Source organism: Notamacropus eugenii, chromosome 5 (genome assembly GCF_028372415.1).
Source record: "Notamacropus eugenii isolate mMacEug1 chromosome 5, mMacEug1.pri_v2, whole genome shotgun sequence".
Classification (NCBI taxonomy): domain Eukaryota; kingdom Metazoa; phylum Chordata; class Mammalia; order Diprotodontia; family Macropodidae; genus Notamacropus; species Notamacropus eugenii.
Genome location: NC_092876.1, coordinates 171,052,270 through 171,075,591, shown reverse-complemented (window position 1 = coordinate 171,075,591; position 23,322 = coordinate 171,052,270). Strand labels below are relative to the sequence as shown.

Here is a 23,322-nt window from a genome sequence, read left to right as displayed (position 1 = left end):
AAACATCTCAAATGTTAAAAATTATTTTTACATGTAATTGGGGGAAAATAAGATAGTTTAATAATCTAATGTCATAGATTTTAAACAGACACAACTGTTGTTGCAGTCAAAGAATAATAATCTAGCTGAAAGTACTTCTAACTTATTTTAAACAGAAAAATAATTCCACTACCTATCAATTTCGGTAATCAAAACCCCCCCACTAGTTCTATATTCTCACTCTTTAGGAAATAAAGATCGTTACTTCAGATCACTCACTAATGGAGCTTCATGCTCACTCTGTGTCAATGCAAATGGTCTGCAACTCTTTAATTTTCTTTTTCTTTTGCCATTTTCCTCTTATCTCAGTTTCTTCAGACTTTCTTTCCCCAGCCTTGTTAAAATCCCAAGAACTTCAAAACTGTATCTCTTTCCATACTCTAATTTAACACTTCACTTATCTTCATTACTTTCCATCTCTCATGTCTTTATTTCCCAATTCTGTCCTGTTTGGTCTATAGTACTAGTTATCTTCCCTCTATTGAATCTCCCATTTGCCAGTTGGCACAAGTTTTCTTACAAAATACCAATTAATTGCAAAACTTTTACTTTGGGAATTTTAGCTTAGCCTATTCCAATTGTGTAGTCTCTTCCAATTCCTTTTAGATTTTGTTTCTAATTTCCCTAAACAGTTAAGTTTTGTGAAATCATTCACAGAAAATGTTCAGTGGTAAAATAAACATTCCCTTAAAATTAAATTTTAGTTATTTTCAAATTATATGCTTCCTGATTTAAGCAAGCTTCTTTCTTTCCAAGATGGAGAGCTGAGTTCACTGAATTCATAAGTGTTTTTTAAACACCAGGTAAGAATTAAAATTCTATTCTCCCCCTTAATTCACTTTTGGAATTCACTGATAAAGCTTTCAAACTGGTTTCAGTTCTTATATTCTCTGTTTGGTGAAATCACCTTCTTCCCTTCCATTAAAACAATAAATTTGTCACTCTTCAGGGAAGAGAGAGTGACAGAGGGTTCTTCTGTTTGTATGTGCCTTAGTACAAGGTGGGGCACACCACCCCAAACTGATTACGATTTTTCATCACATTTTGGGGACTCTCAGGCAACCTTTCATTTTAGTCCATGTTTTAAATAGTAAATAACAATTTAGTTCTTGTATATTAGTGTAAATATTGAATGATCTGAAAATTTTACCTGTCAGATTTATAGACAAGAGAAGAGTTTATGACCAAACAAGAGACAGAGAGGCTCATGGGAGATAAAATGCATAATTTTGTTACATGAAATTGAAAAGTTTAACATAAACAAAACCAATGTAGCCAAAATTAGAAGGAAAGCAAAACAGAAGAAAAAATTTACAGTATGTTTCTCTGATAAAGGCTTCATTTTTCAAGTACATAGGGAACTGAGCCAAATATATAAAAATAAGAGTTATACTCCAGTTGATAATTGGTCAAATAACATAAACAGGAAGTTTTCAGAAGAATAAATTAAAGCTATCAGTAGCCAAATGAAATATACTGTAAATCAGGATTGATTAGAGAAATCAAATTAAAGATCTTTGAGGTTCACTTCACACTTCTCATTTTAGTTCCTTTCCTCCCCTCCCCTCCCCTCTCTTCCCCTCTCCTCCCCTCTCCTCCCTTCCCCTCCACTCCTTTCACCTTCCCTCCCCTTCACTTCCCCAGATCTTCAGCTAATGCACTCTGAATCCCATAGATTGGACAACAATAGGCCGCTGCCTAGCTCAATTTAAGGGGTGTTTTCTGGACCCTCCTGGTTTAAGAGTGATTATCAGTGCTAACTGTTGCTATTTCCCTCCCAATCTGATGTAGTTATTTTTCTTTGTCTCATTAATGGGGCCATCCCCAGACTACTTCTTAAACAGGTCTATTCACTGATGTGTGTTACCTCACCCTAAGTGAGTACTTAATAGGCCTTGGCCTAAAGGGGCCAAGGTCTCCCATTGCATCCTTGGCCATCTTCAGTCATCCTGATGAATATCAGGTCACTGAATTCAGATGTCTCCTCAGGAAAAGTGAACCTGGTGACCTTGTACAGCCCTCCCTCACTCAAAACAAAGTAAAACGCAAGTCTTTTCATCATTTCTCTAATGGTATGGTCTTCTTTGGCGATGAAGCATGAATGCAACAACAATAACATGACAGAACAGGAAAAATACAAAATGCTGGTGGGAGTATGGAAAAAAATAGGACACTAATGTACTGTTGTTAGAGTTGTGAACTGGTTCAACAATGTTGGGGAACAATTTAAAACTATGCAAAAAAGGCTATAAAACTGTGTATATATCCTTTGACTTAGCAATAGCATTACTAAATCTGTATCCCAAAGAGATCAAAGAAAAGGGAAATGAACTCATATGTACAAAAATGTTTTTGTGATCATAGAGAATTATTTCCCTGACAATGCATTAATGCAACTGCATTCACAAAGTTTTCTAGCATTTGTCATTTTCCTTTTTTTGTTGGTGTTGCCACACTGAAGTGTATGAGTTTGTTCTTCAGAGTTATTTTAATCTGTCTCTAATTGTTAGTGATCTAGAGGTTTTTTTCCATATAGTTATTGAGTTTGAATATTTTCCTCTGAAGAATTTCTTTTCATGTTTTCCAATCATTTATCAATTAAGGAATAGTTCTTATTGTTGTAATTGTTTGCACTTCATTTCTAGAAGAGGATCATAGCATCAGGAAGGTAATGCCATGACTTGGAAGTGAATTAGATTTAAGTGAGGGAGGGCTGTGCAAAGTTACCATCCTCACGTTCTCTTCTGGAACCATCTGGGTGGGTCCAGTGGCAAGATATAGATCAGGATGACTGGAGATGGTCTTTTCTTTTTCTTATAAATTTGAAGTAGTTCCCTATGTATCTTTAAAATGAGACTTTTATTAGAGAAATCTACTGCAAAGATTAATCTCCCCATTCTTGTTTGTCTTCTAATTTTTGTTGAATTGGTTTTGCTTGTGCACAAACATTTTACTTTTATCTAATCAAAATTGTCCAGTTTTCCTCCTGTTAACCTTGCTATCTTATTTGTTTCATAAATTGGAAATAATTGGTAAAGTTTCTTCCATGTTCCACATAGTTTGCTTTGAATTTATGTCTACATCTTGCACTTTTTGGAGCTTTACATTGTGAACTATGTGAGATGTTGATCTATACCTAGTTCCTGTTAGAATGCTGCCTAGTTTTCCCAATAATTTTTGTTGAATAGTGAGTTCTTGCCCCTATCACTGGATATTCTGGGTTTATCAAACTCTGGACTACTTGTTTATTGTCTTCCACTATCTATCTGTTTTACTAATCAACCTCTCTATTTCTAACTCAATATCATTTGTTCTGATAATCATAACTTTGCAGTGTACTTTGATATGTGGTACTGGAAGGCCCTTTTCTTTCTTAGTTTTTTTCATGAATTCCCTAAATATTCTTCACCTTTTGTCTCTCCAGATGAATTTTGTTATTTTTCTTATTCTATAATACAATACTTTGGTAATTTTACTGATATGCCACTGAAGAGAAGAATTAATTTATTTGGTCTACCCATGAGCAATTAATATTCCTGTAGGTGTTTAGATCTGTTTTATTTGTAAATTATTGTAATTATTTTGTAATTATGTTCACATGGTTTCGATGTGTGTCTTGGTAGATGAACTCCCAAATATTTTGTAGTGTTTGTTGTTATCTTAACTAGAGTTTTTCTTTTTATATCTCCTACTTTTTTGGTAATATGTAAAAATGTTGATGATTTTTATAAGTTTATTTCATATCTGACAACTTTGCTAAAGCTGTTCATTGTTTAGACTAGTCTTTTAGTTGACTGTCTTTGGTTCTGCAAGGAAACCATAACTACAAAAGCAATGATTTAATGTCTTCCTTATTTTTTTGATTTGATTTTTATTTCTATTTAAATTATAAATACAATGAAAAAAACTCTAAACCATGGAATAGATTATGTAATAAAATCACCAATAAAGCCCCAAATATTAATTTTTATAATTTATATTTGAACCCTTAGCCTTAATCAACTCTTCATTCTCCCTTACTTCCTCCTCCAAATATAATCAGTCCTAACAATTTTATATTTGTAGTACTTCTCAAATTCAACCTCTTCTCTCTATCCACATAGTCAGTCATGATTCATTCAGAATTTCAGCACCTCTTTCTAAACAGCGTTCATTAGAGTAATTCATGTCCCTGGCTTCAGTCTCTTCTCAGACCATTCCTCACTCAGTTTTGAAATGGATATTTCTAAAGCATAGGCATAACAATGCCATTCTGCAGCTTGGGAAGTATCAGTAGCTCCTTCTTGTTCCTAGGTTAAAATCGAAGCTCAGTTTTGTTGAGGGCCAGGGTAGAGTGTGGTTGACAAGATCAGGATAGACCTTTGGGGAAACCGTTCTTTGAGACTGTCCTCATTATCTTCTGGAATGGCTCTCCATGCCCCCTGGATGTTGCTGTCTCTGTGAGACAAACAAGAGAATTACAGAAAACAAGGGATATGTAAAATAGATGCCCTCTAGGCTCACAGTCTTTAAGATAAGTCTGATTAAATCACTAGGGCAGGAGACAAGTAGAATGTCACCTAGGCCTGCAGTTTCTGTCTATGAATACCCTGACCCTCAGATCAATAAACAGAGTTGGTCTATCTCTTCTTGCCTCCAGTGTCTTTCTTCTTTACCATATCACCAAGCCGTGTGGGGAGGCAGGCTGTTTGCCACACAGTTTAATGTTGAAAATGCTTTATAATATAGTATCAGCCTGTCTTTATATGAACAATCCTTTTTCAAAAGTAACTAATTTTTAGTTTTCAACATTCGCTTCTTCAAGATTTTGAGTTCCAAATTTTCTCCCCATTTCTCCCCTCCCCCATTCCAAGATGGTATGTATTCTGATTACCCCTTCCCCCAATCTGCCCTCCCCTCTATCATCCCCTCTGTCTCTGATCCTCTTTCCCTTCTATTTTACTGTAAGGCAAGATAGATTTCTATATACTTGGCTGCCTGTGTGTCTTGTTTCCCAGTTGCATGTAAAAACAATTTTTTTACATTTGTTTCTAAAACTTTGAGTTCTGAATTCTCTCCCCACCTTCCCACTCACCCTCCTTGAGAAGGCAAGAAATTTGATATAGATTATCCAGGTGTAGTTATGTCAAACACTTCCATAATAGTCATGTTGTGAAAGACTATGTTTCCCACCATCCTACCCCATCCTCCCATTTATTCTATTCTCTCCTTTGAACCTGTCCATCCTCAAAAATGTTTGCTTCTGATTACCCCATTCCCCAATCTGCTGTTCCTTCTATCATCCTCCTATTGTCCACTTGCCCTACTTACCTGTAGTGCAAGATAGATTTCCATACCCACTTGAGTGTGTATGTCATTCCCTCCTTAAGCCAAATCAACAAGAGTAAGATTCATTCATTTCTTCTCACCATGGCCCTCTTCCCCTCCACTGTAAAGGCTTTTCTTGCCTCTTTTATTTGAGATAGTTTACCACATTCTACTTCTCCCTTTCTCCTCCCACCATATTCCTCTTTCATCCCTTTATTTTTAGATATCATCCCATCATATTCACCTCACCCTGTGTCCTCCATGTATATATATATATATATATATATATATATATATATATATGTACATATACATATACACACATATACATATATACACATACATACACACATACAGTAAATATATACATGTATATGTATACATATATATAATATAATTTATATGTATGTATATATGTTCCCTCTAACTGCCTTAATACTGAGAAAGGTCTCATGAGTTACAAATATCATCTTTCCATGTAGGAATTTAAAGAGTTCGATTTTCATAGGTCCCTTATGATTTTTCTTTCCTGTTTACTTTATCAAGCTTCTCTTCTTCTGACATTTGAAAGTCAAATTTTCTATTCATCTTTACTCTTTTCATCAAGAATGTTTGAAAGTCCTCTACTTCACTGAGTGTCTATTTTTGCCCTGAAAGATTATACTCAATTTCACTGGTAGGTGATCCTTGGTTTTAATCCTAGCTCCTTTGACCTCCAGAATATCATATTCCAGGCCCTACAAACTCTTTATGTACTAGCTCCTAAATCTTGTGTTATCCTGATTGTGTTTCCACAGTACTTGAATTAATCCCTTCTGTCTGCTTGTAATATTTTCTCCTTTACTTGGTCTAATTTAAATGGGAAATCTTTCCCATTCATTAATAGGCCCATGTGACCTGCTTATATCACAGGCTTAAAGCCTAAGTCACATGTGGTGGAAGGAGCTTGCTGAAATGGTGGAACAGGAAGCATGGAGTAGAGCTGGTAGGAAGTTGATCAGGCTAGTCAGAGCTGGGAGGGACATAGACAAGAAAACAGCTAGGCTCATGAGTATTTATTTGTGGGAGGGCCCAAGTAGGAGGGTGGGGAAGAGAGACTTGACTTTTGTGGGATTTGGCTTTCTGATGTCAGAATAAATCTATTTCTTCTACCTTCTGTGTGGAGAGTCTGCTGTACTTTGTGACTGAGAACTGCATTGGCATATTCATAGTCACTACTGCTATGAATATTGCCTTGGTGATATACCTGGGAACTTAGGAATTTGGATATAATATTCCTAGGATTTTTCTTTTTGAGATCTCTTTCATGAGGTGATTGGTAGATTCTTTCAATTTCTATTTTACTCTCTGGTTCTAGAATATCAGAGCAGTTTTCCTTGTTAATTTCTTGAAAGATGTTATATAGGCTCTCTTTTTGATCATCACTTTCAGGTAGTCCAAAAATTTTTAAATTATCTCTCCTGGATCTATTTTTCCAGATCAGTTGCTTTTCCATTGAGATATTTCACACTGTCTTCTGCTTTTTCATAGTTATGGTTTTGTTTGAATTTTCTTAATTTCTCATATAGCCATTAGCTTGCATATGTTCCATTCTAATTTTTAAGGAATTATTTTCTTCAATGAGCTTTTTCACCTCCTTTTCCATTTTGCCAACTCTGCTTTTTAAGGCATTCTTTTCTTCATTGGCTTTTTGGACTTCTTTTGCATTTGGGTTAGTCTATTTTTTAAGGTGTTATTTTCTTCACTATTTTGGGGGGTTTTCTTTAGCAAGCTTTTGATTCATTTTTCATGATTTTTTTTGCATCTCTCAATTCTCTTCCAAATTTTTCCGTTATTTCTCTTAATTGATTTTCAAATTCCTTTTTTGAGTTCTTCCATGCCCTGAGACCAAATCATATTTTTCTTGGAGGCTTTGGATGTAGGAACTTTGACTTTGTTATCTTCTGGTTCTATATTTTGATCTTCTTTGTCATCAAACTAAGATTCTATAGTCTGAGATTTTCCTCTGTTTGCTCATTTCCATAACCAATTACTTGATTTTTTAACTCTTTGTCAAGGTAGGGCTCTGCTTCTAGTGTGGCGAGTATACTGTCCCAAGCTTCAGGAGTTTTATGAAGCTATTTTCAGAGCCACTTCTAGGGACCTGTAAATTTTCAATTCTTCCAGGGTTGTATGAACAAAGGAAAAGTGTTTGCTCTTCTCTGGACCTGTGCTCTGGTCTGTGAGTGACCACAAGTACTCTATTTTGCCTTGGAACTGTGAGAAAGGTATCCCCTCCATTGCTGCCATAAACTCTGCCACACCAACTCTCTTCCTTACCCTAGGACTGCCATCAAGGACTGTGACCTAGATCCAAACGTAGGCAAAGCATCAAGCTAGAGAATCCTGCCTCAGTGCCAGCAAAGAAACCCCTGTAATCTTCTTCTGATTAGTTGTTTGATTCCCCCACCATCTGTGGACTCAGAGCTCCAGAAATAGCTGATGTGTCCCCCCTCCTTGGGGCTAGACTTCACTCCTCTCACACTTGTACAACAGACATTTTCTACTGACCTTCTAAGTTATCATTGGCATTTGTGGGTTGAGAAGTCTGAAAACTGCCATAACTGCCAGTGATTCAGTCCCCTTAATTCTGCTCCAGGTTTGTTGGGGCTTGTTTTGTACTTGTCCAGTGTTTCTCTCAGCCTGGTGCAATATACCTTTCCTGTTCACCTTCCAGGTTGCCTTGGGCAGGAAATTTGTTTCACTCTGTCTTTTTGTGGGTTCTGTTTCTCTAATGTCTGTTTAGTTTCATTTTTTTATAGGTATTTGGAGGGGTTTGGGGGAAGTAAGTCCCTGCTTTTACTCTGCCATCTTGGCTTTGCCCCATATGAATAGTTCTTAAAGTAGAGTCTGTGAGGTTTTTTTTTCCTTTTGCATAACTTTATTCCAAAATAATTGGTATCTTTTGTATTTCTGTGTATTTTTTTGTGCATTTTAAACATATTATTTTGAGATGGAGTCCATAGCAACATAACGCTGCCAAAGGGATCTTTGATCAAAAAAAAGAAATCCTGTTCAGACTAATTTCTATAACTCCCATTCAATCACTCAGGATTATAACTTAATTGATTTATTTGTTTCTCTATAGGTGATGTCCTTTCTGCCATCTCTGAGCACCTTGCACACACTGTACACCATGCCTGTAGCACTTTCCCTTCTACCCTCTACCTTATGGAGTCTAGCTCTTTATGAGATTCAACTCAAAAAGTAGATAGAAGAAGATAATGATTTATAGATCAAAGAACAGATGGCAAAGTGAAGAAGATCTTTTTTTAGGTAAAACAAGCAACTAGCTGGTTAACTCAGATATGGAGTTGCTATCTCATGTTTGAATTTGCAGAATGTAGACAACCATATGACATGCATATCTTAAATAAATAATGGAAGAGAGTCTTCAGAAATTCTCTTATCATTATGCATGTATCCACATATATTCCACTCAGTATTATATCTTACTTTACATTTTAGGCTTGCATAACTGTTAGGTAGAAAATATACTTGGACATGCAAATAAGCATGTATCAATTACACACCTAAAATGAGAAATCAGGGAGGTTAGCTTTGTTAATTAATACTACACAACAATACAATTATAAATGTATGATAGATATAGTATTCAAGCCAGCAAATTTTATTTCCTTTCCTGAAAGAGGAACAGAAAGAAGAAAGGGAATAAAAAAAGGAGGTGAGGAGAAGAGTAAGATGTAAAAAAAGAAGAAAAAAGGGAGGAAGAATAGAGGGAAAGGGGAAGGGAAAGCAAGGTGTGGAAGAAGACAAGGGGAAAGGAAGAAGAGAATGGAAGGAAGAAATTAAGAGAAAAAGGAGAGAGGGAAAAAAGGTAAGGGAGAATGAAGCAAAAGGAAGAGAAAGAAAGAAAGAGATGAGATGAAATTCATTCTTTTTATCAATGCAATAAATTTGTTAGGCAAGCAGTGGGTTAAATATTTAGTCAGATTTTTTATAAAAGCATGTATCTACAAAAGATGGAGGCATATATAAGATAAACAAATTGCAATTAGTTACATTTTGAATTGATTTAATAGCCAAATAAAAGAGCAGTTGCTATTTTTTCAATATCAATTTTACAGGAAGTCTCCAATGGATAACCTATAGGCAGAGATCAATGCTATTAAACATTTTTTAAAATTATTTATTCATTTATTTATTTATTTTTATTTAACTTTTAACATTCATTTTCACAAAATTTTGGGCTCCAAATTTTCTCCCCTTTTCTCCCCTCTCCCCACCCCAAAACACCAAGCATTCTAATTGCCCCTATCACCAATTTGCTCTCTCTTCTATCATCCCTCTCTGCCCTTGTCTCCATCTTCTCTTTTGTCCTGTAGGGCCAAATAACTTTCTATACTCCTTTACCTATATTTCTTATTTCCTAGTAGCAAGAACAGTACTCGAAAGTTGTTCCTAACACTTTGAGTTCCAACTTCTTTTCCTCCCTCCCTCCCCACCCCTTCCCTTTGAAAGGCAAGCAGTTGAATATAGGCCAAGTCTGTGTAGTTTTGCAAATGACTTCCATAATAGTCACGTTGTATAAGACTAACTATATTTCCCTCCATCCTATCCTGTCCCCCATTACTTCTATTCTCTCTTTTGATCCTGTCCCTCCCCATGAGTGTCGGCCTCAAATTGCTCCCTCCTCCCCTAGCCCTCCCTTCCATCTTCCCCCCACCCTGCTTTCTACTTTCCTGTATTGTAAGATAGGTTTTCATACCAAAATGAGTGTGCATTTTATTTCTTCCTTTAGTGGAATGTAATGAGAGTAATCTTCATGTTTTTCTCTCACCTTCTCTCTATTTCCCTCCACTAATAAGTCTTTTTCTTGCCTCTTTTATGAGAGATAATTTGCCCCATTCCATTTCTCCCTTTCTCCTCCCAATATATTTCTCTCTCACTGCTTGATTTCATTTTTTTAAGATATGATCCCATCCTCTTCAATTCACTCTGTGCACTCTGTCTCTATGTGTGTGTGCGTGTGCGTGTGCATGTGTGTGTGTGTAATCCCACCCAGTGCCCAGATACTGAAATGTTTCAAGAGTTACAAATATTGTCTTTCCATGTAGGAATGTAAACAGTTCAACTTTAGTAAGTCCCTTATGACTTCTCTTTGCTGTTCACCTTTTCATGGTTCTCTTCATTCTTGTGTTTGAAAGTCAAATTTTCTTTTCAGCTCTGGTCTTTTCATCAAGAATGCTTGAAAATCCTCTATTTCATTGAAAGACCAATTTTTCCCCTGAAGTATTATACTCAGTTTTGCTGGGTAGGTGATTCTTGGTTTTAGTCCTAGTTCCTTTGACTTCTGGAATATCCTATTCCATGCCCTTCTATCCCTTAATGTGGAAGCTGCTAGATCTTGTGTTATCCTGATTGTATTTCCACAATACTTGAATTGTTTCTTTCTAGCTGCTTGCAATATTTTCTCTTTCACCTGGGAGTTCTGGAATTTGGCCACAATGTTCCTAGGAGTTTCTCTTTTTGGATCTCTTTCATGCGGTGTTCTGTGGATTCCTTGAATATTTATTTTGCCCTCTGGTTCTAGAATCTCAGGGCAGTTTTCCTTGATAATTTCATGAAAGATGATGTCTAGGCTCTTTTTTTGATCATGGCTTTCAGGTAGTCCCATAATTTTTAAATTGTCTCTCCTGGATCTATTTTCCAGGTCAGTTGTTTTTCCAATGAGATATTTCACATTATCTTCCATTTTTTCATTCTTTTGGTTTTGTTTTGTGATTTCTTGGTTTCTCATAAAGTCATTGGCCTCCATCTGTTCCATTCTAATTTTGAAAGAACTATTTTCTTCAGTGAGCCTCCTTTTCCATTTGCCTAATTCTGCTTTTGAAAGCATTCTTCTCCTCATTGGCTTTTTGAACCTCTTTTGCCAATTGAGTTAGCCTATTTTTCAAGGTGTTATTTTCTTCAGCATTTTTTTGGGTCTCCTTTAGCAGGGTGTTTACTTGTTTTTCATGCTTTACTTGCATGTCTCTCATTTCTCTTCCCAGCTTTTCCTCCACCTCTCTAACTTGATTTTCAAAATCCTTTTTGAGCTCTTCCATGGCCTAAGCCCATTGAGTGGGCTGGGATACAGAAGCCTTGACTTCTGTGTCTTTCCCTGATGGTGAGCATTGTTCTTCCTCATCAGAAAGGAAGGGAGGAAATACCTGTTCACCAAGAAAGTAACTGTCTATAATCTTTTTTTTTTCCCTTTTCTGGGCATTTTCTCAGCCAGTGACTTGACTTCTGAGTTTTCTTTCTACACCCACCATGCCTCTAGATCCGCCCAGCCAGTGCTTGGGGTCTGAGATTCAAATGCTGCTTCCCAGCCTCAGGGCTTTGGGTGGGGGCAGGGCTGCTATTCAGTGTGAGATTAAGTTCAGGTGCTCAGGTGGGGACAGTGCCACCTCATGGGCTCAGTTCCCTCAGGGGGTTTATGCAGAGACCTTCAACAATGGATCCAGGCTCCTGCCTGCTTGGGGAGACCCCCGGTCTGCTGCTGCCTCTGCTGCTGCCTTCCAAGGGGGCCTGAGTTATGGAGGCACCATACCCCCCTCTTGGCAAGCCAAGAAGACCCTCTCACCAACCTTTGGGGCCTGTGTGTGGAGGGACCTGCGTGGCCGCTGGAGATTCCATCCCTGAAGCCTGCTCAGATCTACTCCTCTTGGTGCCACATGGCCAAGGCAGGGCTGGGCTGGGCTCCGGGTCCGCACCATGATGGACCTTTGGTGTCTGTTTTCAGAGCTCTCTGGAACAGAAATCTCATCTGCTCCATTGTTCTGTGGCTTCTGCTGCTCTGGAATTTGTTGGGAGTTCTTTTTTACAGGTATTTTATGGGCTGTGGGTTCGGAGCTAGCATACGTGTGTCTTTCTACTCTGCCATCTTGGCTCCACCCCCCCATGTTTTTTTTTTAGACAAAGGTGTTATTGGCATGCTTATCAAACTGTCAGATGACACAAACTTGGGCAGAATAACTAGCACACTGGATGGCACTGTGAGGATATAAAAATATACATTAAAAGGTTAAAGTGAAAAGATTGAAATGAGAGGTTTTGCTTCAAGACAATTTCATTAAATAAGCGATTATTAAGTATCTCCTTTTTGTTTGACATTGTGCTAAGTGTTAGGGATACAAAGAGGCAAAATATTAATAATAAAATCAAAAACAAACAAAATGAATACTTGATCTCAGTGATCTCACATTCTAATGCTACTTGTACATATTTATATTTGGGTTCAAATCATAATTTCAGAAGGACAAATTTATTTTTTGTAATCACATGCCTTGCTGAATAAATCATTGTCTGGGTGTAGTTCAGTGTCTTCATTTCACAGTCTCGGTGAGTCAGCCAGGAGGACACTGAGAGTTTTCATGTGGCAACCAGACCTTCACTGAAGAAACACCCTAGAGCACACAGGTAAAATGTCTCCCAAGGGACTTCCTTGTTTTGGATCTCCACATCATCGTAACTTCATCCAGACTAAGACCTCAGAGGAGATAGGAGGGCCTTGAAAGAGGCCTCGTATGTGAGTCCTTTTATTGATCTTTCTAATTTTCTCCCAAATTACTTTCTATTTATATGTGAACCTTTTGTTTTCTGTCTAGTAGAATGTAAGCTCCTCAAAGGTAGAGACTGTTTCATTTTTGTTTTTTAATTCTTAACATCTAGCACAGTGTATGACACATAGGAGGAGATTATTAAATGCTTGTTGAATTGAATTGACAATAAAGATAGCTGACAAGAAAATTGAGAGATGGATTTGAAAGAAATACCCTAGGAGCCTGGCAGAGATTTGGAATTGAGAATCAGTGAGCTAAAAAGGCATGGTCTATTCATGATGCCAATGGGCAGTGTGAATCGATGTGGGAAGATGAAAAAAAGAACATCTCCCACATGTGATCTGGAAAATTCAGAAAACAAGGGGGTCCTTCCACTTACAAGAGAATTTTTTGCAATGTTTCTCTTCTTGATGAAGTCACTTAGCAGCTAGGCGTGAGCCAAATGAATCTTTTGAGAAAAAAATAGAAGTATCATGAGATTAGAGAGCCATAGAATAATTTTCTGTTGCATTAATTTAAATGATGAGAGACTTCAAATAAACCCTTTTATGTTCAGGAGAGGTTCTCAGACAAGCTAAAAGAAATTAACTAAAAAATAACTTCAGATGAAAAGCATTTCTGAGGAAATGTAGGAGAATAAAAAGTGGTGTTAAGAAATTGTGAGTGAAAGAATATGAGAAAGGAAAGGAGTATAATAGAATGTTAGGCCTAGAAGAGGCTTTGAAGAACATTTATCTCAATTATTTAACAGTTGAGGGAACTGAGGAAGATGGGGTAGTGTCTTACACAAAGTCATATAATTACTAGTGGCAGCCATTATTCTTGTGTTTTTTTATGTTTGCATTTCAGGGAATAATAATTCCTTCAAACTAAGAATAAAGCAAGGACTTCTCTCTCCACTCACATGGTCTACACTGTAAACAAAGTGAATGAACACTTGAAGAGACTCTGTAACAACTTACAAATCCATATTCCTAAGTGGCTTTTTGAAAATAGATATTTTTGATATTTTTTACTTTTACATCATCTGTTTTGCCCTCTATACCTCCTTATCCCTCCAACCCCATTCAAACTTCCATTCTCTATGAGAAAAAAAGTTATTAAATGGACTTTATTTTTATTACTTAGGTATAGCTTTCATTTAAACTTTTTTAAATGAATAAGCATTAATTTTCTTTCCCTCTTACATTTCTCCACCTCCAATTCAGAAAGAAAAAAGAAAACAAAACATTGTTATTCAGTCAAGCAAAACAAATTTCATATTGGCCATATTCAAAAATGTATGTCTAATTATTCATTATGAGTTAGTCATCTCCCTCTCAGGCAGTGATTAGAATTTTTTAAAGTTATCAGTCCCCTGAAATTATGGTTGATCATTGCAAAGATCAGAGTTAAGTCTTTGAAAGTTGTTTATTTTTACAACATTGTTGTTATTGTACAAATTGTTTTCCAGATTCTGTTCACTCCAGTCTTTTATCACTTACTATAAATCATTACCAGTTTCTTTGTCACTGTCCCTTTCATAATTTCTTATAGCATTATATTGTTCCATTGCATTTGAATACTATGTTTTGTTCAATCATTAGCCAACTGATGGAGATCTCCTTTATTTTGCTCTCACAAAAGGGTGACTCTAAATACTTTTATACTTATGGATCATCTTTCTTTGATCTCTTTTCAGGACATGCCTGGTATAGGTATTACTGGGTCAAAACATATGTACAGTTTAGTAATATTTGGAAATTATTTCAAGTTGTTTTCCAGAATGGTTAGTCCAATTCACAACTCTACCATTAGTGCATAAGTGTGCCTGTTCTTTCACAGTCCCTACATTTGTCATTTTCCCTTTTTGTCAACCTATCCAATCTGAAAGTCCTACTAGTATTGCTTTAATTTGCACTTCCTTAATTCTTAGTGATTTGAAACTTTTTTTTTCTCATATGGCTACTTGCAGCATGAATTTTGAAAATATCATGTTCCTATCTAGTGAACTGTCTCTCATGCTTATAAATTTGAACCAGTTCTTACACATCTTGAGATTCTAGATCTTTATCAGAGTCCATTTTCTGAAAAGATTTTTTTCTAGTTAACTATTTCCATTCTATCTTAGTTGAATTGGTTTTATTTGTGCAAAATCTTTTCAATTTTATGAAATCAAATGACTATTTTATCTTTTTTGATCCTCTCTATCCCTTCTTGTTCTCCAACTCTTCCTCTATTCATAGATCCAAAATATTAATTTCTTTTTTATTCTTGCAATTTGCAGGTGATATTACCTTTCCTGTCTAAGTTATATTCTTCTGGGGCTTGGTTTTAAGCTTAATTCTATTAAACTACTTTGGTTTTCCCAGAAGTTTTGTTGTAAATCCTTACCCCTTTAGTTGGGGTCTTTGGATTGATCAAAACTATGCTGCTCTTTATTACAGCATTTGTTTACTTCCGTTTGCTGAATAACTAATCTGCTCCACTGATCAAGCAGTCAAAAACCTTATTGATAATTGCTGCTTTGATACCTGGTTTAGCTATTTCCTTTGAAATTACTTACCTTTTGCTCTACAGATGAATTTTGTTGTTGAAATAACCCTTGGTAGTTTCACTGATATGATGTTGAAAAAAAAGTAGACCAATCTTCTCTAACTGTCCTCATTTCATGTTGACAGAAGCATATAGACTGCTCTTGAGAGTGAAATTAGGATCCCTTACACTCTAATCTTATACTTTTCCTCTATTCTCTGAATCACATAGGAAAATCCTAGAGGTAGTGTCTGCATAAGACATTGTTCAAGAAATTCTCAGAGCCAAGGATAGAAAAAAAATTGGGGAAGTGAAAGGATCTGGGAATCAACAATCCCTTGTGTGAAATTAAGGTCTGAGTAGAGGATTAAATCCCTTAAGATAAAAAACAACAGTTCTGTGGTATAGTATGTAAACATGGATGTTGTAATTTTTTCTCCCTAAAGATTCTGTTCCCAGGGAGAGAAGTTGGTGGATCTCCTCTGTTTTCAATTGTATCTATGAGATTTTCATACCCCAAATAAAACCATCAGTTTCCTATAACCCATTGACTCTGGTGACAAATGTAGTAGGTGAAGCAGATTCTGAAGGCAAAGTCACAGTAAGAACTTTTGATCTTCACAGCTCAAAACATTTCCCAGGTTGTTTTGGAACCTAAGGTGTGTGCTCTGATTGCTTCAGTAGAGAAGGGAATATCAGTGTCTCAGAGGATGAATTTCTGATTGCTTTTATCAGAAAAATTTCTCTAGGACACGGATTCAAAACCAGTAAGGACCAATAGCAAAGTGTTTAGGCAGGAGAAGGGTAAGTTTGCAGCACATTTTGATTTTTACTATTATATTCCCTTCTCTGCCTTGCCAGCCAGGAGGTATCAGGATTCCATCAAATCATATCCCTGACCTTTGTCACTGACTCATGTATCGTTTTTTTTTGTTTGTTTGTTTAGACTAGGTTTGTTTAGACTAGTGGAGAAGAGAATGTGCAAGGAAAATGGGGTCCTTTGACCCTTAGTCCCCCACCTCCTTAGGACTCTGTACTCAGAACTAGTACTAGTCTGCAGAAAGTTAGGTGGTACAATGGACAGAACACTGGGCTTTGAGTCAGAAAGACCTGAGTTAAAATCTGTCTAAGTTACTTACTATTGGTGTGACCTTAGGCAATGTCACTTAATCTCTGTATCAGTTTCCTCTTTTAGAAACTGGGGATAATAATACTTTCCAGTGTTGTTGTGAGATTCAAATGTTATATTTGTAAAGGATTTAGGGCAGTGTGTGACACATAATAGGTGCCATGGAAATGCCTGCCAATTATTCTTATTACAAATAACATTATGTGCAATAATGTCAATAATAAATATGACTAATGTTAATAATAATGTTTTGGCCATAGGCATTTGCAGAAACTCTTTGAGGTATTACCTCATCATTTCTGAAATGAGGGCAGTAGTTAAAATATTTATCTGCAGTGGCCACCATAGTGTATGTTGTGGGGGATGGGGGAAAGTACTGCTATTTTCCTCATTTCTTTTTGCTTTGGAGTCTGAGGAATGTCAACTGTTACTCTGTAGGGGGACTCAGGAACAAGTTTCTGCATCCATTAAGATCATGGAGATTTTTAATCAACCCAATCAAAATCCCTGGATATCTTGGGGATGATAAGAACAGTATCTTCATGGCATGGTGATGATGGTTTCCAGACACTTTCAGAATTGCTCCTTTTTCATAACTGGGGAAGAGGGTTCATTGAGCTTATTTTGCTTCTAGTATGACTTTTTTCTTCTCCTCATAGATCTCTCAAGAGAAAAATGTCTTTTGAAAATGCCTCTTCAGTGACTGAGTTCATCCTTGCAGGCTTAACAGATCAACCAGAACTCCAGTTACCCCTATTCCTCCTGTTTATGGGGACCTATGTGATCACTATAATGGGAAACCTGGGACTGATAATTTTAATCAGGTTGAATTCTCAGCTTCACACTCCTATGTATTGTTTCCTTTTCAATTTAGCTTTCATAGATCTCTGCTATACCTCTGTCTCTACTCCAAAAATGTTGATGAATTTTGTTCTAATGAAAAACACTATATCTTATTCAGGATGTATGGCTCAACTCTGTTTCTTCTGTTTTTTTGTTATTTCTGAATGTTATGTATTGACAACAATGGCTTATGATCGTTATGTTGCCATCTGTAATCCATTGCTGTATAATGTTACTATGTCCAATCAAGTCTGTTGTTGGCTATTGGGTGGGGTTTATGTGATGGGGTTTGCTGGTGCCATGGCCCACACTGGATGCATGTTGAGACTATCCTTCTGTGATGCCAACATCATAAATCATTATATGTGTGACATAGTTCCCCTTTTCCAGCTCTCTTGCACCAGCACCTATGTGAATGAGCTGGTGGTTTTCATTGTTGTGGGCACTAATATTATAGTGCCTAGTGTCACCATCTTCACCTCTTATGCTCTCATCCTGTCCAGTATCCTGAACATCAGCTCCACTGAAGGCAGGTCCAAAGCCTTCAGCACCTGCAGTTCCCACATAGTTGTTGTTGCTCTTTTCTTTGGGTCATCTTCATTCATGTATCTCCAGCCCTCTTCACCAGGTTCTATGGACCAGGGCAAAGTAGCTTCAGTCTTTTACACAAATGTGGGACCCATGTTAAATCCACTCATTTATAGTCTGAAGAATAAAGATGTTCAGACTGCTTGGAGGAAAACTTTGAGGAGCAGAATATTTTCCATGACAAGAATAAGATTTTCATAATTTGATTTGAATTCAAGGACCAAAAGTCCCTTTTTTTCCCTTGATTAATTAAAATTATTTCAGGAAAGCATATTTACCCAAATTCTTTTCTTTCTGTTCTCTGTTGCCTAACTTTCTACCAACAGAACTTACTTTCTTTGGTTTAAAGATGCAGTGGAAAGTGTGCTGTCTTTAGAGTAAAATAATCAGGGTTTCAATCTTGGATGCTCTTTGGGACCTTGGGAAAATCCCTTAATCTTTGTGGGCTTCAATTTTTTTTCATTTGTAAACATGGTGGTATTTAGACAATGTGGCTCCTAAGATCCTTTAAAGTTATAAATATTTGATCTATGCCCCTTGTGAAAATACAACTACCCCATTGAATCATTCAATAAATTATATCTTAATTGTGGTAGACCTTTCTTTCTCAGCCCATTGTTACTGATCAATGAATCAGGAAAGCAATATATGAAGGCAAGTTGCTGAGAAAATATTAATGATGTATCTAAATTATGTACACATAAACCAACCCCCTCACTCTCCATGCAAATCAAGCATAATTGACCTTACAACCCCTTTGGGTATTACACTTTTGTTATTTTTCTTTCTCAAAATTGTTATAAAAATTAGATAGGGATACAAAGTATAATTTATCCTTAACATCAAAACACAAAGTAATTTCCTTTCACTTCTTCCTAGATCCAATTCCTTAAGCTTCTAGGCAAAGGGGCCTCTATTGGAAGCTGATACAGATGTTGACTGACTCCCTCAATAGGTATGCAATAGGGCTAGTCTGATGCAGAACAATATTTAAACAATCCTGGTGCAGTGTAATGGAAATCTATTTATAACTACAAAACAATGAGAAATATACAACTACATGATACCAGTTTTGAGGAGAATGTTTTTAATTTCTGGAAAAAAAAATGTTAGTAGGAAACACTCTTTTAACAGTTACAACATGTGAGAGATTGAAGCAAGTTCTTTTCACTTATACATCTTTTGTGAGGTAAGTTTCCTTTCCCTTGTCAAATTGACCGAAACCCAAGGCATTTTTCTTTTTCTGTTTTATAACATTTATTATCAGAAACTAATTGGACAAGTGGGAAGAGACCAACCAAGCTGCAAAAATATGTTTGTGATCTAGTCAATATTCAAATTTTACAGAGAGTTAAATACTTGCCCAGGATGACATAGGTAGTAAGAAGAAGAGTCTATATAAGGAAGAAATGAACATTATTTGAGGAGCAGTTTAGAGTTCAAGGTTTTGTAGTTGATAAAGAGCATGATATAATGGAGAGAGTGCTGATATCTCACCTCAAATGCTATTTTGGATATCTAGTCACAAATTGACATTGACCAATTTAATTTCTTACAACTTAAGTTTCCATATCAACAGAACAGGAATAACAACACTACTTTTCAAAAAGTTGTCCCCAAAATCAACAGATAAAACATAGGGAAAATGTTTGGCAAATCTTTCAATTGTCTCTAAATGTCAGTTATTATTTATTTATTTGTATGTATTTTCTTCCCATCTTTCCCAATGAGGATCCAATAAAAACAGTATTGAGACAAGTCATCACTCCACTATATTTTTATATTTAATGGTCTACATACTTAGGTTCAGGTAGCTAAAATGATTGATTTTTGGAGTTAAGTCAAAGGATGTAAGTTCACTCTGCAGAACTGTTGAAAGTGTCCTTAGTATAACTCTAGTAGCAGACAGAACAACTGGGACACTCTTTCTGTTCTCATATGTTTTTAATTTCCTATGTTAGGCACCTCTATTTTTAAGATTTTCATTCAATGTAGTTTAGAGATTATATGGATTTGATAAAGCAACATCTATAAAAATATTTTTCTTAAATTTGTTATGACTCAAAGCAATGTCTGGACAGTTGTAACAGTTGAGGCTGTGATAGTCCAGATCTGCTGCAATTTATTGGTTACATTCTCTTTGTTATTTTGACGAATTTATTTGTAGTATGGGCATTTGTCATTTTTCAGTCCATAAAATATAATGGATCTCTGATGTCTAATTATAACCACCAGGTCATGTCTTGGTAGGTATTCTATGAGTGCTAAACTTTTAATTCTTTCAATAATCATTTCACAGATTTCACATTTCCTTTTTTTTTCAAAAGTTTTTATTTTTTCCAATGATCTACAAAGGCATTTTTTACATTCATTTAAAAAAAGTAGTTCCTAATTCTCTTTCTTCCTCTGTTCTCTCCTACTTCCTTGAGAAGGCAAGCAGTTTGATAGAGACTATACGTGTACAGTAATGCAAAAGATATTTACATATCAGCAATGTTGTAAAAGAAAACACAGACAATCCCTGCCCACCCCCCCTACCCCAAGACAAAAAAAGTAAAGAAAAGGATGCTCCAATATGCAATTAGACTCCACTAGTTCTTTCTCTACAGCTAGAGAGCATTTTTCATCATAAGTCTTTAGGAATTGTCTTGGATCATTGTATTAATGAGAATAGCTAAGTCATTTGTAGTTGATCATTACACAATATTACATCCCCTCAATTTCTAATTCTTTGCCACCACAAAAAGGGCTACTGAAGACATATATGTCCTTTCCTTTTTTTCTGATTTCTTTAGCATACAGGATTAGTAGTGGCAGTCTTTTGTTAAAGTATTAACTCCTCAAATAGTACATTAGTGATCCAATTTGTCTATATTCCCCCCAACATTCATCATTTTCTTTTTCTACCATATAAATCAATCTGATAGGTATGAGGTTGACCTCAGAGTTTTTTTAATTTGCATTTCACTAATCCACAGTAATTTAGAGCAGTTTTTCATATGACTATAGATAACTTTAATTTTTTCATCTGAAAACTTCTTGTTTACATCCTTTGACCATTTATGAATTGGGGAATGTCTTAAACTATTATAAACTCAACTCAGTTCTCTATATATTTGAGAAAAGAGGCCTTTATCAGATAAACTTACTACAAATTTTACCCATTTTCTCCTTTCCTTCTAATCTTGGCTGCATTGGGTTATATTTTTAATATAAAAACTTTTAGTTTATCCATTTTATATTTCATAATGTTCTCTATCTCTTTTTTGGCTATAAATTCTTTCCATATCCATAGATCTGACAGGTCAGCTATTCCATGCTCCCATAAATTACTTATGGTATCAATAGTTATGTCTAGATCATGTAATCCTCTCTGCTATTTACTTCTGCTTTAAGAATGAATTCATTCCATTCACATTCACAGTTACACTGTGTATTCCCTCAGTCTCCCCCTCTCCCATTGTTTATCCTTCTGTCTTTCTCTCCTTTTACCCTGAACCTCCTCATATGTCTCTTTTGCTTCTGATGACTGCCTCCCTAAATCTACCCTCCCATCAGCCTCTCATCACAATCACAACTTTTAGTACAAATAATAAACACAAGACAAAATGGTTCCCAAATAATCCTGCTGAACACAAATAACACTCCAAACAGATACAGACAGACAAAAAGCTGTAACTTTTCTGAACAAAGAGTGCTTATCTTAAGCACAGAGTTAGAACTATGGAATTTGAGATCTAGGGAAGATTCAGTCCTTTGCCTGCAGTCCTCTAGGAGAAGTTACCCCTTCTAGGAGAAAAATCTCACCAGAAATCACACTGAGGAAGAAGGAGGGGTTACCTAGGAGTTTAAGAGGGCTCAGCCTATCTCTCTTGATCCTAGTGCTGCCATAAAAGCTGTTGGGAGCAAAATTCAGCAAAGGTAGATTGAGGCACATAAGAGCAAGATAATAGTTTATTAAGAGAGCACAAACCTATTAATAACGGGATCAATGGTTTGTCTGAATTTATGCCAAAGCTTCCAAGATGAGGGCTTAACTTATTTTTAAAGTTTAGAATAAAGAAGAGAGCAGGGTAGAGCATGACATGATGGGTTAAGGAAAATATGATTGGGTCCATAGATGAGATGTGGGGAAGAATGTGATTGATTGGAAGCTAGAAATGAGTGGCTAGCAATAGCAACCCCTTCTTCCCTTTTGTGACTAAAAAAAGTTTATTTTTTGAGTCTATCTGCAAGGTTGAAAGATAGTGGAGCAGACATCTTTGGATAGCAAACCAAGCATTCTTGAAAGATAGCTTAATGGTGCAAAGATACTAGATCAGACTCTTTGGTATTCCCCCAACATACTCTAATAAGAGTAGAATTCCTAGAGACAAGAAGACTACAGTGATAAGAAAGAGACCTAGATTTCTAAAGTAAACTCATAAGTCAGCTAAATTTCTGCCCTAAATGAAAAGAGGAAGAACTATGACTTAGGCATTTACAGGACAAAATTGATTAATTATTAATAGGATCAATAAAAAGATACAGAATCAATTTAATCTTTTCACTCTTCATTGAATTTAAAATTTCTGTATTTCTGCATTTGATTGTGAAGATTTTATGCCTAATAAAGGATCAATATTTATATAGCTGCAATGTACAGCTGAGAAGCTGTATGTTCCTTTCTACTCCCATTTAGTTTTCTCCAGAGGTCTGTCATTTCTAATTTTTTTTTTTAAATCTGTTCATTTCCTTAACTTCTTTCCTGTTCATTTTTTCGGTTAGATTAATAAAGTTCTCAGAGGGGAAAGTTGAAGTCTCCCACTAGCATTGTTTTTCTGCCCATTTCCTCCTATAACTTCTTTAACTTTTCCTTTAATAATTTGAATGCTCTACATTTGGTGCATATATGCTTATATGGTACTTTTATCAAAATGTAGTTTCCCTGTTTCTTTTTCTTAATCAAATCTATTTTGGCTTTTGTTTTGTCTGAGACCATGATTGCTACCCACATTTTTTTTTTTAAATTGCAGCTGCAGGATGATAGATTCTGCTCCAGCCCCTTATTTTTACTGTGTGTGTTTTTCTCTGCTTTGTGTGCTTCTTGTAAACAACATATTGTTGGATTCTAGTATTTAATCCACTCTGCTATCCACTTCCATTTTATGAGTGAATTCATCATATTCACAGTTGATTACAAACTGTTTATTTCCTACTCCATTCCTATTTATAATTCTCTTTTTTTCTTCTTTCACTCTGTACCTCCTCAAAAGTCTATTTTGCTTCTTGCTATCACCTCCTCCAATGTGCCTT

General features: G+C 36.0%; 1 protein-coding gene across 1 annotated transcript; it reads left to right on the top strand.

Moving 5' to 3' along the window:
• Positions 1 to 17,271: 17,271 nt before the first annotated feature.
• LOC140507751 (olfactory receptor 8B8-like) lies at positions 17,272 to 18,228 on the top strand. The gene has a single exon (XM_072615691.1). The coding sequence runs from the start codon at positions 17,272 to 17,274 to the stop codon at positions 18,226 to 18,228; it is 957 nt and encodes a 318-aa protein (XP_072471792.1).
• Positions 18,229 to 23,322: the final 5,094 nt, after the last annotated feature.

Bases quoted from the DNA above. Each gene is read 5' to 3' on its own strand.
- LOC140507751 (XM_072615691.1), top strand. From the start codon at position 17,272: ATGTCTTTTGAAAATGCCTCTTCAGTGACTGAGTTCATCCTTGCAGGC.